The sequence below is a fragment of the Coregonus lavaretus genome (assembly GCF_964263955.1).
Source record: "Coregonus lavaretus genome assembly, contig: HAP1_SCAFFOLD_3414, whole genome shotgun sequence".
NCBI classification, from domain to species: Eukaryota; Metazoa; Chordata; class Actinopteri; order Salmoniformes; family Salmonidae; genus Coregonus; species Coregonus lavaretus.
In genome coordinates this window covers 1-15098 of record NW_028156469.1, presented here as the reverse complement: position 1 = coordinate 15098, position 15098 = coordinate 1, and the positions used below count along the sequence as shown (strand labels likewise).

The following is a 15098-nucleotide window of genomic DNA, read 5'->3' as shown; positions in this document are numbered from 1 at the left end:
TCCCAATAGCCATGATTGGCTGAGATAATGTATGGGCTGGACATGCCGCAAGATGAGTTTGGATTGGTCTGCCATGTAGCATCCTTCTGTCTATGAGTTTGGATTGGTCTGCCATGTAGCATCCTTCTGTCTATGAGTTTGGATTGGTCTGCCATGTAGCATCCTTCTGTCTATGAGTTTGGATTGGTCTGCCATGTAGCATGCTTCTGTCTATGAGTTTGGATTGGTCTGCCATGTAGCATCCTTCTGTCTATGAGTTTGGATTGGTCTGCCATGTAGCATCCTTCTGTCTATAACATGAGCTGGTCAGGATGTGTTGACAGTCCTTTCTACCACGCCGTATTTTATAGATATAACGTTAGCCATCGAAAACTACACAAGTTTTGCTTATTTTCTCAACAACATTGATGCCCTGAATTTAGCAGGCGCTATTGACATATCAGTAGGAAAGAGTGATGGGCTACTTTCTGCACACGCCACGGTCAGTGTGAACACGCCACGGTCAGTGTGAACACGCCACGGTCAGTGTGAACACGCCACGGTCAGTGTGAACCGGAGTGATAACGGCCATCGATTGTATTTCATGAACATGTGTACATGTCTAGACAATAGTGACCCGTCCACTCAGCTAGATGTGGCTGGGGGGGGGGGGGGGGTTATAGCATTTCCTTCACATGACCCATCAATTTAGACAAGTGTGTTGGGTAAACGTCATCTAATAACGATAAAATATTTGTTTTTGAAATTGCAATTATGCAAGTATGCAAGTACTATCACTGTACCGTTTACACCTTCTGTATCCTGTGCATGTGACAAATAAACTTAGATTTTATTTAATATAGCGTGTGTTTAGCACATGGCCTCACATGTGAATCCGTAAAGAGATGGGTGGGGCTAAGGCTTAAGAGGGCGTGAACGATGCTGAATGGGTGTAGACAAAGAAGAGCTCTCCAGTAGGTACCAAAACATTCAAGGGGCCATTTTCTCAATAGTGGGGTTACAAGTTTATCAACTTTCAAAGCAGAATTACTTTCCCATTTTTCCTCAACTGCAGTGTATGATATACCATTTTCTAGCTCTGAGTCTCTACTTTTATCCAATGTAAAAAACACAATTTCTTATTGCAAATTGAGAAATGATGTGACTAAACTCAACAAAAAGAAGAAACTGTATTATGAAGCCAAGATCAATGATTTAAAGAATGATGGAAGAAGACTATGGCAGAAAGACAAATTCGACTCCATCTTTCAGCTAATCAGATGGCTTATTCATCACAAAACCTTTTAATGTTGCCAATTATTTTAATGATTACTTCATTGACAAAGTGGGCAAACTTAGGCAGGAAATGCCAACAACGAACAATGAGCCATCGTATCCATGCATAAAAAATCAATAAAAAAATCGAACAAAAGCATTGCAAGTTTGCATTTTGTAAAGTTAGTGTGGGAGAGGTTAGTCAGCAGTATTAAACTCTGTTAGTCAGCAGTATTAAACTCTATTAGTCAGCAGTATTAAACTCTGTTAGTCAGCAGTATTAAACTCTATTAGTCAGCAGTATTAAACTATGTTAGTCAGCAGTATTAAACTCTATTAGTCAGCAGTATTAAACTCTGTTAGTCAGCAGTATTAAACTCTGTTAGTCAGCAGTATTAAACTCTGTTAGTCAGCAGTATTAAACTCTGTTAGTCAGCAGTATTAAACTCTGTTAGTCAGCAGTATTAAACTATGTTAGTCAGCAGTATTTTAAACTCTGTTAGTCAGCAGTGTTTAACTATGTTAGTCAGCAGTGTTTAACTATGTTAGTCAGCAGTGTTTAACTATGTTAGTCAGCAGTATTTTAAACTCTGTTAGTCAGCAGTGTTTAACTATGTTAGTCAGCAGTGTTTAACTATGTTAGTCAGCAGTGTTAAACTCTGTTAGTCAGCAGTATTTTAAACTCTGTTAGTCAGCAGTGTTTAACTATGTTAGTCAGCAGTGTTAAACTCTGTTAGTCAGCAGTATTTTAAACTCTGTTAGTCAGCAGTGTTTAACTATGTTAGTCAGCAGTGTTTAACTATGTTAGTCAGCAGTGTTAAACTCTGTTAGTCAGCAGTATTTTAAACTATATTAGTCAGCTGTGTTTATCTATATTAGTCAGCAGTGTTAAACTCTGTTAGTCAGCAGTATTTTAAACTATATTAGTCAGCTGTGTTTATCTATATTAGTCAGCAGTGTTAAACTCTGTTAGTCAGCAGTATTTTAAACTATATTAGTCAGCTGTGTTTATCTATATTAGTCAGCAGTGTTAAACTCTGTTAGTCAGCAGTATTTTAAACTATATTAGTCAGCTGTGTTTATCTATATTAGTCAGCTGTGTTTATCTATATTAGTCAGCTGTGTTTATCTATATTAGTCAGCTGTGTTTATCTATATTAGTCAGCTGTGTTTATCTATATTAGTCAGCTGTGTTTATCTATATTAGTCAGCTGTGTTTATCTATATTAGTCAGCTGTGTTTATCTATATTAGTCAGCTGTGTTTATCTATATTAGTCAGCTGTGTTTATCTATATTAGTCAGCTGTATAAAGACAGAGACAGGAGGAATCTGCTGTAGTTCGCTGTGACTTCCTGAACAGAATCATTGCAATACGAAGACCACACAAAGACCTTCTGTCTGTCTGTCAGTCTCAAAGACCTTCTGTCTGTCTGTCAGTCTCAAAGACCTTCTGTCTGTCTGTCAATCTCAAAGACCTTCTGTCTGTCTGTCAGTCTCAAATACCTTCTGTCCGTCTGTCAGTCTCAAAGACCTTCTGTCTGTCTGTCAGTCTCAAAGACCTTCTGTCTGTCTGTCAGTTTCAAAGACCTTCTGTCTGCATGTCAGTCTCAAAGACCTTCTGTCTGTCTGTCAGTCTCAAAGACCTTCTGTCTGTCTGTCAGTCTCAAATACCTTCTGTCCGTCTGTCAGTCTCAAATACCTTCTGTCCGTCTGTCAGTCTCAAATACCTTCTGTCTGTCTGTCAGTCTCAAAGACCTTCTGTCCGTCTGTCAGTCTCAAATACCTTCTGTCCGTCTGTCAGTCTCAAAGACCTTCTGTCTGTCTGTCAGTCTCAAAGACCTTCTGTCTGCATGTCAGTCTCAAAGACCTTCTGTCTGTCTGTCAGTCTCAAAGACCTTCTGTCTGTCTGTCAGTCTCAAATACCTTCTGTCCGTCTGTCAGTCTCAAATACCTTCTGTCCGTCTGTCAGTCTCAAATACCTTCTGTCTGTCTGTCAGTCTCAAAGACCTTCTGTCCGTCTGTCAGTCTCAAATACCTTCTGTCTGTCTGTCAGTCTCAAATACCTTCTGTCCGTCTGTCAGTCTCAAAGACCTTCTGTCTGTCTGTCAGTCTCAAATACCTTCTGTCTGTCTGTCAGTCTCAAATACCTTCTGTCCGTCTGTCAGTCTCAAATACCTTCTGTCCGTCTGTCAGTCTCAAATACCTTCTGTCTGTCTGTCAGTCTCAAAGACCTTCTGTCTGTCTGTCAGTCTCAAATACCTTCTGTCTGTCTGTCTCATGTTTTGATGAGAAAGGAATCTTTCTTATTTTTCTCTGGCGGCAGAGTTGTGTTTCTGTTCCTGTTTGTACTTAGGTTTTATATTATTGACCAATCCAGGGTGAGGTTAGAGGTTAGAGGTTAGAGGTTAGAGGTTAGAGGTTAGAGGTTATAGGTTATTGGTTATTGGATATAGGTTATTGGTTATAGGTTATAGGTTATAGGTTATTGGTTATAGGTTATTGGTTATTGGTTATTGGTTATTGGATATAGGTTATAGGTTATAGGTTATTGGTTATTGGTTATTGGATATAGGTTATAGGTTATAGGTTATAGGTTATTGGATATATGTTATAGGTTATTGGCTATAGGTTATTGGTTATGGGTTATAGGTTATTGGTTATTGGTTATTGGTTATTGGCTATAGGTTATAGGTTATTGGTTATAGGTTATTGGATATAGGTTATAGGTTATTGGATATAGGTTATAGGTTATTGGTTATAGGTTATTGGATATAGGTTATTGGTTATAGGTTATTGGTTATTGGTTATAGGTTATAGGTTATTGGTTATAGGTTATAGGTTATTGGTTATTGGTTATTGGTTATAGGTTATTGGTTATAGGTTATAGGTTATTGGTTATAGGTTATTGGTTATTGGTTATTGGTTATAGGTTATAGGTTATTGGTTATAGGTTATTGGTTATAGGTTATTTGTTATTGGTTATTGGTTATAGGTTATTGGTTATAGGTTATAGGTTATTGGTTATAGGTTATTGGTTATAGGTTATATGTTATTGGTTATAGGTTATAGGTTATTGGTTATAGGTTATTGGTTATAGGTTATAGGTTATTGGTTATAGGTTATAGGTTATTGGTTATAGGTTATTGGTTATAGGTTATATGTTATTGGTTATAGGTTATAGGTTATTGGTTATAGGTTATTGGTTATTGGTTATAGGTTATTGGTTATAGGTTATTGGTTATAGGTTATTGGTTATTGGTTATAGGTTATAGGTTATAGGTTATAGGTTATTGGTTATAGGTTATTGGTTATAGGTTATTGGTTATTGGTTATAGGTTATTGCCCACATATTTGTAATTCCTCAAATTCACGTTGTGTTTTGTCCATTGAGGTCCTTCACGTTGTGTTTTGTCCATTGAGGTCCTTCACGTTGTGTTTTGTCCATTGAGGTCCTTCACGTTGTGTTTTGTCCATTGAGGTCCTACTGTATATGCTCTGGATGTCACTCTGCTCCCCTTCTCCCTCAGTGTGCTGGTGACCCAACAAGACACAGTGAAGATCAGTGACTTCGGGACATCCAAGGAGCTCAGTGATAAGAGCACTCAGATGTCGTTCGCTGGTACGGTGGCCTGGATGGCCCCAGAGGTCATCAGGAACGAACCGGTGTCTGAGAAAGTAGACATCTGGTGAGTACAACAATAAGTACTGAAAAGAAAACCATGTCTAACCATCTCTCTCCCAGAAGCCTGGTAAAAACCAAACCAGCCAAACAAAGAGGTTCTCACTCAAACATGTTGCATCACAGATATCAGATATCATCACAGACGTGTTGCATCACAGATATCAGATATCAGATATCATCACAGACGTTGCATCACAGATATCAGATATCAGATATCATCGCAGACGTTGTATCACAGATATCAGATATCAGATATCATCGCAGACGTTTCGGCGTTACAGCCTTCTTCAGTGTGTTGGTACCATTTACTTTAATTCAAAACAGCGTTTGTAAAGAACAACCAATAAGCAGCAGGTGATTCTAAATCAGGGTTGCCACTCATCGGCCAATCAGGGGATGTGGCTACCTGTATACAAATGAGTCACAAAGAGATAAAGAATTATAGGGTATGGGGGCGGGCACGAAGGGCAACTCACCTAAATACATATAAATTCATGAGATAGCCCACCACAAAGGACATCAGGCAAAGCCGTTCATAAATATGTGGGGCCAACTCATAAAACATATGCAAAATCTGATATGGACAGTGTTCTTTTATAACAGTCTAAATGTGGCTTATACTGTAGGAAGGAGGTGAAATCCAATGATTTGTTTAAACCGTGTGGAGATACTGAATTTAATGTATATATCCACATGGCTTCTCTATGGAGTCGTTTGTTGTCATAGTCCCCTCCTCTACGGGGTGGATACACTTTTTGCCGACGCAACGCAATTCATTAATAGAATGATTTTGTTCAATAAAGTGTCTCGCAACTGGCAGAGGTGATATCTTGAAGTCTAATAGTGGGTTTACGTTCTCCAAGACGTACTTTCAAGGATGTTTTGCCAATATAAATATTATTACAAGAACACTGTAACATATACAGTACCAGTCAAACGTTTGGACATACCTCCTCATTCAAGGGTTTTTCTTTATTTTGTACTATTTTCTACATTGTAGAATAATAGTGAAGACATCAACACTATGAAATAACACATATAGAATCATGTAGTAACCAAAAAAGTGTAAAACAAATCAAAATATATTTGAGATTCTTCAAATAACCACCCTTTGCCTTGATGACAGCTTTGCACACGCTTGGCATTCTCTCAACCAGCTTCATGAGGTAGTCACCTGGAATGCATTTCAATTAACAGGTGTGCCTTCTTAAAAGTTAATTTGTGGAATTTCTTTCCTTCTTTAATGCGTTTGAGCTAATCAGTTGTGTTGTGACAAGGTAGGGGTGGTATACAGAAGATAGCCCTATTTGGTAAAAGACCAAGTCCATATTATGGCAAGAACAGCTCAAATAAGCAAAGAGAAACGACAGTCCATCATTACTTTAAGACATGAAGGTCAGTCAATCCGGAAAATGTAAAGAACTTTGAACGTTTCTTCAAGTGCAGTCGCAAAAACCATCAAGCGCTATGATGAAACTGGCTCTCATGAGGACCGCCACAGGAATGGAAGACCCAGAGTTACCTCTGCTGCAGAGGATAAGTTCATTAGAGTTATCAGCCTCAGAAATTGCAGCCCAAATAAATGCTTCACAGAGTTCAAGTCACAGACACATCTCATCAGCAACTGTTTTGAGGGGACTGTATGAATCAGGCCTTCATGGTCGAATTGCTGCAAAGAAACCACTACTAAAGGACACCAATAACGCCAGGACAGCGGAGTCACTGACCACCTTCCTGGGACACTTGAAACCCCACCTCTTTAAGGAATACCTGGAATAGTATAAAGTAATCCTTCTTCCCCCACCCCCCATAAAAAAATGTTTTAAAAAAAGGTGGTTGTCCCACTGGCTATCATAAGTTGAATGCACCAATTTGTAAGTGGCTCTGGATAAGAGCGTCTGCTAAATGACGTAAATGTAAAATCTAAGAGACCTGCTTGGGCCAAGAAACACGAGCAATGGACATTAGACCGGTGGAAATGTGTCCTTTGGTCTGGAGTCCAAATTTGAGGTTTTTGGTTCCAACCGCCGTGTCTTTGTGAGACGCGGTGTGGATGAACGGATGATCTCCGCATGTGTAGCTCCCACCGTAAAGCATGGAGGAGGAGGTGTTATGGTGTGGGGGTGCTATGCTGGTGACACTGTGATTTATTTAAAATTCAAGGCACACTTTACCAGCATGGCTACCACAGCATTCTGAAGCGATACGTCATCCCATTTGGTTTGGGCTTAGTGGGACTATGATTTGTTTTTCAACAGGACAATGACCCAACACACCTCCAGGCTGTGTAAGGGCTATTTTACCAAGAAGGAGAGTGATGGAGTGCTGCATCAGATGACCTGGCCTCCACAATCCCCCGACCTCAACCCAATTGAGATGGTTTGGGATGAGTCGGACCGCAGAGTGAAGGAAAAGCAGCCAACAAGTGCTCAGCATATGTGGGAACTCCTTCAAGACTGTTGGAAAAGCATTCCAGGTGACGCTGGTTGAGAGAATGCCAAGAGTGTGCAAAGCTGTCATCAAGGCAAAAGGTGGCTATTTGAAGAATCTCAAATATAAAATATAAAACTTTTGACTGGTACTGTACATTACTCCTTTAGAAGTGCAAGTTATACAGGTCCCCTGTAGCTCAGTTGGTAGAGCATGGCGTTTGCAACGCAGGGTTGTGGGTTCGTTTCCCACGGGGGGCCAGTATGAAACATAAATAAAAAATGTATGCACTCGCTAACTGTAAGTCGCTCTGGATAAGAGCATCTGCTAAATGACTGAAATGTAAAATGTAATACATGACTTTATCTCATTGGACCTAGAAGTCAGAGGTCATACTAAGTTACAACATTTCCTTAATGTGGTACATGATCTACAGGGGTTAATGTGGTACATGATCTACAGGGGTTAATGAGGTACATGATCTACAGGGGTTAGCTTTATCAAGCCAGGTATCAGGGTATCCTCTACAGCTTTATCAGGGTATCCTCTATAGCTTTATCAAGCCAGGTATCAGGGTATCCTCTACAGCTTTATCAGGGTATCCTCTATAGCTTTATTAAGCCAGGTATCAGGGTATCCTCTACAGCTTCATCAAGCCAGGTATCAGGGTATCCTCTACAGCTTCATCAAGCCAGGTATCAGGGTATCCTCTACAGCTTCATCAAGCCAGGTATCGGGGTATCCTCTATAGCTTTATCAAGCCAGGTATCAGGGTATCCTCTACAGCTTCATCAAGCCAGGTATCAGGGTATCCTCTATAGCTTTATCAAGCCAGGTATCAGGGTTTCCTCTACAGCAGAAACACTCAAGGAGAGAGTTTGATTGTCTATCATATTTTTCCTCTGTGTCACAGATGAGACGCAGTCTATGAAGTTGGCTGACTGGTAGGGGGAGAGGGTGATAACTATCAGCTGTCAATATAGTATTTTTATCTGTAGGTTTTCTGTAAACTGTAATACTTAGAGATTGTCCCTTTGTAAGTACATCTAAGAAATGTATAGAGTTAATGTTATTTTCCATAGTGAAGGAAATTGATTGTACTCTAGAGTTAATGTTGTTAAGAAATTCATTTAATTTAATTTCGGAACCCGTCCAGATCATAAAGCAATCGTTTATATAGCGGGTCCAGTATTTAACATGATCGTTGTAAGGATTATCTTATAATAATAATAATATGCCATTTAGCAGAGGCTTTTATCCAAAGCGACTTACAGTCATGCGTGCATAAATTTTTGTGTATGGGTGGTCCCGGGGATCGAACCCACTACCTTGGCGTTCCAAGCGCCGTGCTCTACCAGCTGAGCTACAGAGGACCAAGCGCCGTGCTCTACCAGCTGAGCTACAGAGGACCAAGCGCCGTGCTCTACCAGCTGAGCTACAGAGGACCAAGCACCGTGCTCTACCAGCTGAGCTCCAGAGGACCAAGCACCGTGCTCTACCAGCTGAGCTCCAGAGGACCAAGCGCCGTGCTCTACCAGCTGAGCTCCAGAGGACCAAGCGCCGTGCTCTACCAGCTGAGCTACAGAGGACCACGAATAAAAAGTATAAATAAAATCCTATTCGAATTTCCCCATAAAGAGATGTGCATAGTTGTGAGCTAATGGACTTCCCATTGCTGTTCCAAAAGTCTGTAGTAATATTTATCAAATAAAAAATAATTTTTTAGTAAGCACTAGTTCAATTATATAATTTGTAGACAGCGCTTAAGCGGTTGGAGAGGAAGAACTTGAGGGCCTCCGTACCTCCGTCATTCAGCGATGAGACATCAAGAGTAACTAACCAATCTCCTTCACTAATAACTGGTATACTTTGTAGTTTCATTAGAAAATCCAATACCCTATAATTCTGTATCTCTTTTTGACTAATTGGCAGATGAGTGGCAACCGCGATTAGTAGGACCTGCTGTAGCTCAGCTGGTAGAGCACGGCGCTTGGTCCTCTGTAGCTCAGCTGGTAGAGCACGGTGCTTGGTCCTCTGTAGCTCAGCTGGTAGAGCACGGCGCTTGGTCCTCTGTAGCTCCGCTGGTAGAGCACGGCGCTTGGTCCTCTGTAGCTCCGCTGGTAGAGCACGGTGCTTGTAACGCCAAGGTAGTGGGTTCGATCCCCGGGACCACCCATACACAAAAATGTATGCACGCACGACTGTAAGTCGCTTTGGATAAAAGCGTCTGATAAATGGCATGTTATTATATTATCTGAAAATGGCACCAACACACTGAAGAAGACTGTAAAGCCGAAACGTCTGCATACGCTGATGCAGTGAAAACATTAAAGACGAATAATAACGAAGTTTATGATGATTATTATTTATAAGCTTTATGAGTGTGAACCCATTCCACCTCTTTGGACAACAATAAGCTGAACCCGAACCCGAACAAACTCATAATAATGAGATTTAAGAAGAAGCAGAACTTGAATGGATAACTTGGCATCATATCGTTGTATCAGTTGACCCACAGTATAGGGGTATATTCTCATTTTCCAAACTTTTGCACATTTATAAAAAATAAAAAAAAACTGAAATACCTTATTTACAAAAGTATTCAGACCCTTTGCTATGAGGCTCAAAATTTAGCTCAGGTTCATCCTGTTTCCACTGATCATCCTTGAGATGTTTCTATAACTTGATTGGAGTCCACCTGTGGTAAATTCAATTGATTGGACATGATTTGGAAAGGCACACACCTGTCTATATAAGGTCCCACAGTTGACAGTGCATGTCAGAGCAAAAACCAAACCATGAGGTCGAAGGAATTGTCCGTAGAGCTCTGAGACAGGATTGTGTCGAGGCACAGAACTGGGGAAGGGTACCAAAACATTTCTGCAGCATTGGAGGTCCCCAAGAACACAGTGGCCTCCATCATTCTTAAATGGAAGAAGTTTGGAACCACCAAGAGCTCTTCCTAGAGCTGGCCGCATGGCCAAACTGAGTAATCGGGGGAGAAGGGTCTTGGTCAGGGAGGTGACCAAGAACCCGATGGTCACTCTGACAGAGCTCCAGAGTTCCTCTGTGGAGATGGGAGAACCTTCCAGAAGTCAGGATCGAGGGAAAGATGAATGGAGCAAAGTACAGAGAGATCCTTGATGAAAACCTGCTCCAGAGCACTGCTCCAGAGGACCTCAGACTGGGGCAAAGGTTCACCTTCCGACAGGACAACGACCCTAAGCACACAGCCAAGATAAGTGGCTTCGGGACAAGTCTCTGAATGTCCTTGAGTGGCCCAGCCAGAGCCCGGACTTGAACCTGATCGAACATCTCTGGAGAGACCTGAAAATAGCTGTGCAGCGACACTCCCCATCCAACCTGACAGAGCTTGAGAGGATCTGCAGAGAAGAATGGGAGAAACTCCCCAAATACAGGTGTGCCAAGCTTGTAGCGTCATACCCAAGAAGACTCGAGGCTGTAATCACTGCCAAAGGTGCTTTAACAAAATACTGAGTAAAGGGTCTGTCATTTTTCAGTTTTTTTTATTTGTAACACATTTGCAAACATTTCTAAAAACCTGTTTTTACTTGTCAAACAATTTAATCAATTTTAGAATAACTTAACAAAATATGGAAAAAGTCAAGGGATCTGAAGTCAAGGGATCTGAATACTTTCCGTATGCACTGTAGGGTTATGTTGGGAGGAAGTTAGTATAGCACAGTGTTTGGTTTGGTGTTATAATATGTTAACCCTCTGTGGTTGGCAGGTCGTTTGGCGTGGTGTTATAATATGTTAACCCTCTGGTTGGCAGGTCGTTTGGCGTGGTGTTATAATATGTTAACCCTCTGGTTGGCAGGTCGTTTGGTTTGGTGTTATAATATGTTAACCCTCTGGTTGGCAGGTCGTTTGGTTTGGTGTTATAATATGTTAACCCTCTGGTTGGCAGGTCGTTTGGTTTGGTGTTATAATATGTTAACCCGCTGTGGTTGGCAGGTCGTTTGGCGTGGTGTTATAATATGTTAACCCTCTGGTTGGCAGGTCGTTTGGCGTGGTGTTATAATATGTTAACCCTCTGGTTGGCAGGTCGTTTGGCGTGGTGTTATAATATGTTAACCCTCTGGTTGGCAGGTCGTTTGGTTTGGTGTTATAATATGTTAACCCTCTGGTTGGCAGGTCGTTTGGCGTGGTGTTATAATATGTTAACCCTCTGGTTGGCAGGTCGTTTGGCGTGGTGTTATAATATGTTAACCCTCTGGGTGGCAGGTCGTTTGGCGTGGTGTTATAATATGTTAACCCTCTGGTTGGCAGGTCGTTTGGCGTGGTGTTATAATATGTTAACCCTCTGGTTGGCAGGTCGTTTGGCGTGGTGTTATAATATGTTAACCCTCTGTGGTTGGCAGGTCGTTTGGCGTGGTGTTATAATATGTTAACCCTCTGGTTGGCAGGTCGTTTGGTTTGGTGTTATAATATGTTAACCCTCTGGTTGGCAGGTCGTTTGGCGTGGTGTTATAATATGTTAACCCTCTGGTTGGCAGGTCGTTTGGCGTGGTGTTATAATATGTTAACCCTCTGTGTGGTTGGCAGGTCGTTTGGCGTGGTGTTATAATATGTTAACCCTCTGGTTGGCAGGTCGTTTGGTTTGGTGTTATAATATGTTAACCCTCTGGTTGGCAGGTCGTTTGGCGTGGTGTTATAATATGTTAACCCTCTGTGGTTGGCAGGTCGTTTGGCGTGGTGTTATAATATGTTAACCCTCTGGTTGGCAGGTCGTTTGGTTTGGTGTTATAATATGTTAACCCTCTGGTTGGCAGGTCGTTTGGCGTGGTGTTATAATATGTTAACCCTCTGGTTGGCAGGTCGTTTGGCGTGGTGTTATAATATGTTAACCCTCTGTGTGGTTGGCAGGTCGTTTGGCGTGGTGTTATAATATGTTAACCCTCTGGTTGGCAGGTCGTTTGGCGTGGTGTTATAATATCTTAACCCTCTGGTTGGCAGGTCGTTTGGCGTGGTGTTATAATATGTTAACCCTTTGCTTGGCAGGTCGTTTGGCGTGGTGTTATAATATGTTAACCCTCTGGTTGGCAGGTCGTTTGGCGTGGTGTTATAATATGTTAACCCTCTGGTTGGCAGGTCGTTTGGCGTGGTGTTATAATATGTTAACCCTCTGGTTGGCAGGTCGTTTGGCGTGGTGTTATAATATGTTAACCCTCTGGTTGGCAGGTCGTTTGGTTTGGTGTTATAATATGTTAACCCTCTGGTTGGCAGGTCGTTTGGCGTGGTGTTATAATATGTTAACCCTCTGGTTGGCAGGTCGTTTGGCGTGGTGTTATAATATGTTAACCCTCTGGTTGGCAGGTCGTTTGGCGTGGTGTTATAATATGTTAACCCTCTGGTTGGCAGGTCGTTTGGCGTGGTGTTATAATATGTTAACCCTCTGGTTGGCAGGTCGTTTGGCGTGGTGTTATAATATGTTAACCCTCTGTGGTTGGCAGGTCGTTTGGCGTGGTGTTATAATATGTTAACCCTCTGGTTGGCAGGTCGTTTGGCGTGGTGTTATAATATGTTAACCCTCTGTGTGGTTGGCAGGTCGTTTGGCGTGGTGTTATAATATGTTAACCCTCTGCTTGGCAGGTCGTTTGGCGTGGTGTTATAATATGTTAACCTTCTGGTTGGCAGGTCGTTTGGTTTGGTGTTATAATATGTTAACCCTCTGGTTGGCAGGTCGTTTGGTTTGGTGTTATAATATGTTAACCCTCTGGTTGGTTGGCAGGTCGTTTGGTTTGGTGTTATAATATGTTAACCCTCTGGTTGGCAGGTCGTTTGGCGTGGTGTTATAATATGTTAACCCTCTGGTTGGCAGGTCGTTTGGCGTGGTGTTATAATATGTTAACCCTCTGTGTGGTTGGCAGGTCGTTTGGCGTGGTGTTATAATATGTTAACCCTCTGGTTGGCAGGTCGTTTGGCGTGGTGTTATAATATGTTAACCCTCTGGTTGGCAGGTCGTTTGGTTTGGTGTTATAATATGTTAACCCTCTGGTTGGCAGGTCGTTTGGCGTGGTGTTATAATATGTTAACCCTCTGGTTGGCAGGTCGTTTGGCGTGGTGTTATAATATGTTAACCCTCTGGTTGGCAGGTCGTTTGGCGTGGTGTTATAATATGTTAACCCTCTGGTTGGCAGGTCGTTTGGCGTGGTGTTATAATATGTTAACCCTCTGGTTGGCAGGTCGTTTGGCGTGGTGTTATAATATGTTAACCCTCTGTGGTTGGCAGGTCGTTTGGCGTGGTGTTATAATATGTTAACCCTCTGGTTGGCAGGTCGTTTGGCGTGGTGTTATAATATGTTAACCCTTTGCTTGGCAGGTCGTTTGGCGTGGTGTTATAATATGTTAACCCTCTGGTTGGCAGGTCGTTTGGCGTGGTGTTATAATATGTTAACCCTCTGGTTGGCAGGTCGTTTGGCGTGGTGTTATAATATGTTAACCCTCTGGTTGGCAGGTCGTTTGGCGTGGTGTTATAATATGTTAACCCTCTGGTTGGCAGGTCGTTTGGTTTGGTGTTATAATATGTTAACCCTCTGGTTGGCAGGTCGTTTGGCGTGGTGTTATAATATGTTAACCCTCTGGTTGGCAGGTCGTTTGGCGTGGTGTTATAATATGTTAACCCTCTGGTTGGCAGGTCGTTTGGCGTGGTGTTATAATATGTTAACCCTCTGGTTGGCAGGTCGTTTGGCGTGGTGTTATAATATGTTAACCCTCTGGTTGGCAGGTCGTTTGGTTTGGTGTTATAATATGTTAACCCTCTGGTTGGCAGGTCGTTTGGCGTGGTGTTATAATATGTTAACCCTCTGGTTGGCAGGTCGTTTGGCGTGGTGTTATAATATGTTAACCCTCTGGTTGGCAGGTCGTTTGGTTTGGTGTTATAATATGTTAACCCTCTGGTTGGCAGGTCGTTTGGCGTGGTGTTATGGGAGCTGCTGACTGGAGAAATCCCCTATAAAGACGTAGACTCCTCAGCCATCATCTGGGGTGTGGGTAGCAACAGCCTCCACCTCCCTGTTCCCTCCACTTGTCCCGACGGGTTCAAGATCCTCATGAAGCAAACATGGTGAGATATGCAGATCTTAGATTATTAAAGAGGAATATATATCACACGCCCTGCAAATATTCTAGGTAATATCTGCCTGTATAATCACATGGATTCATGTAATCTCTCCTCCCTTTTCACTCTCTCCCTCTCCTTCCTCTTTTTGGTTTGTCTCCATTACACTCTCTTCTTCTCCTCCCTCTCTCCTTGCTGTTTCTCCTCTTCTCCAGGCAAGGGAAGCCCAGGAACCGTCCATCATTCCGTCAGATCCTGCTCCATCTGGACATTGCCTCAGCTGACATCCTGGGAGCTCCTCAGGAGACCTACTTCAAGTCTCAGGTGAGAACACAACCATTCTAGACTCCAGAACCATTCTATGTTACAGCCCCTAGCATACATGTCATTATAGACCATTCTAGGTTACAGTTCCTAGCATACATGTCATTATAGACCATTCTAGGTTACAGCCCCTAGCATACATGTCATTATAGACCATTCTAGGTTACAGCCCCTAGCATACATGTCATTATAGACCATTCTAGGTTACAGCCCCTAGCATACATGTCATTATAGACCATTCTAAGCTATAGCCACCCTGTAGAGTACTGATATGTAACCATGTGTGTCCTGTTCCCACTGTGTCAGTCTGAGTGGAGGGAGGA

General features: G+C 42.1%; 1 protein-coding gene across 1 annotated transcript in view; it reads left to right on the top strand.

Annotated features, from left to right (window-relative positions):
- LOC311126312 (mitogen-activated protein kinase kinase kinase 13-B-like) overlaps window positions 1-14775 on the top strand; it is a gene marked incomplete at its 3' end in the record, with an annotated part of 46803 nt that extends 32028 nt beyond the window's left edge. The window contains exons 4-6 of the mRNA XM_084200322.1: window positions 4783-4941; window positions 14299-14457; window positions 14667-14775. Coding sequence (XP_084056448.1) covers window positions 4783-4941; window positions 14299-14457; window positions 14667-14775 — 427 coding nt within the window. The remainder of the gene's footprint in view (window positions 1-4782; window positions 4942-14298; window positions 14458-14666) is intronic.
- Between the last annotated feature and the right edge of the window lie 323 nt (window positions 14776-15098).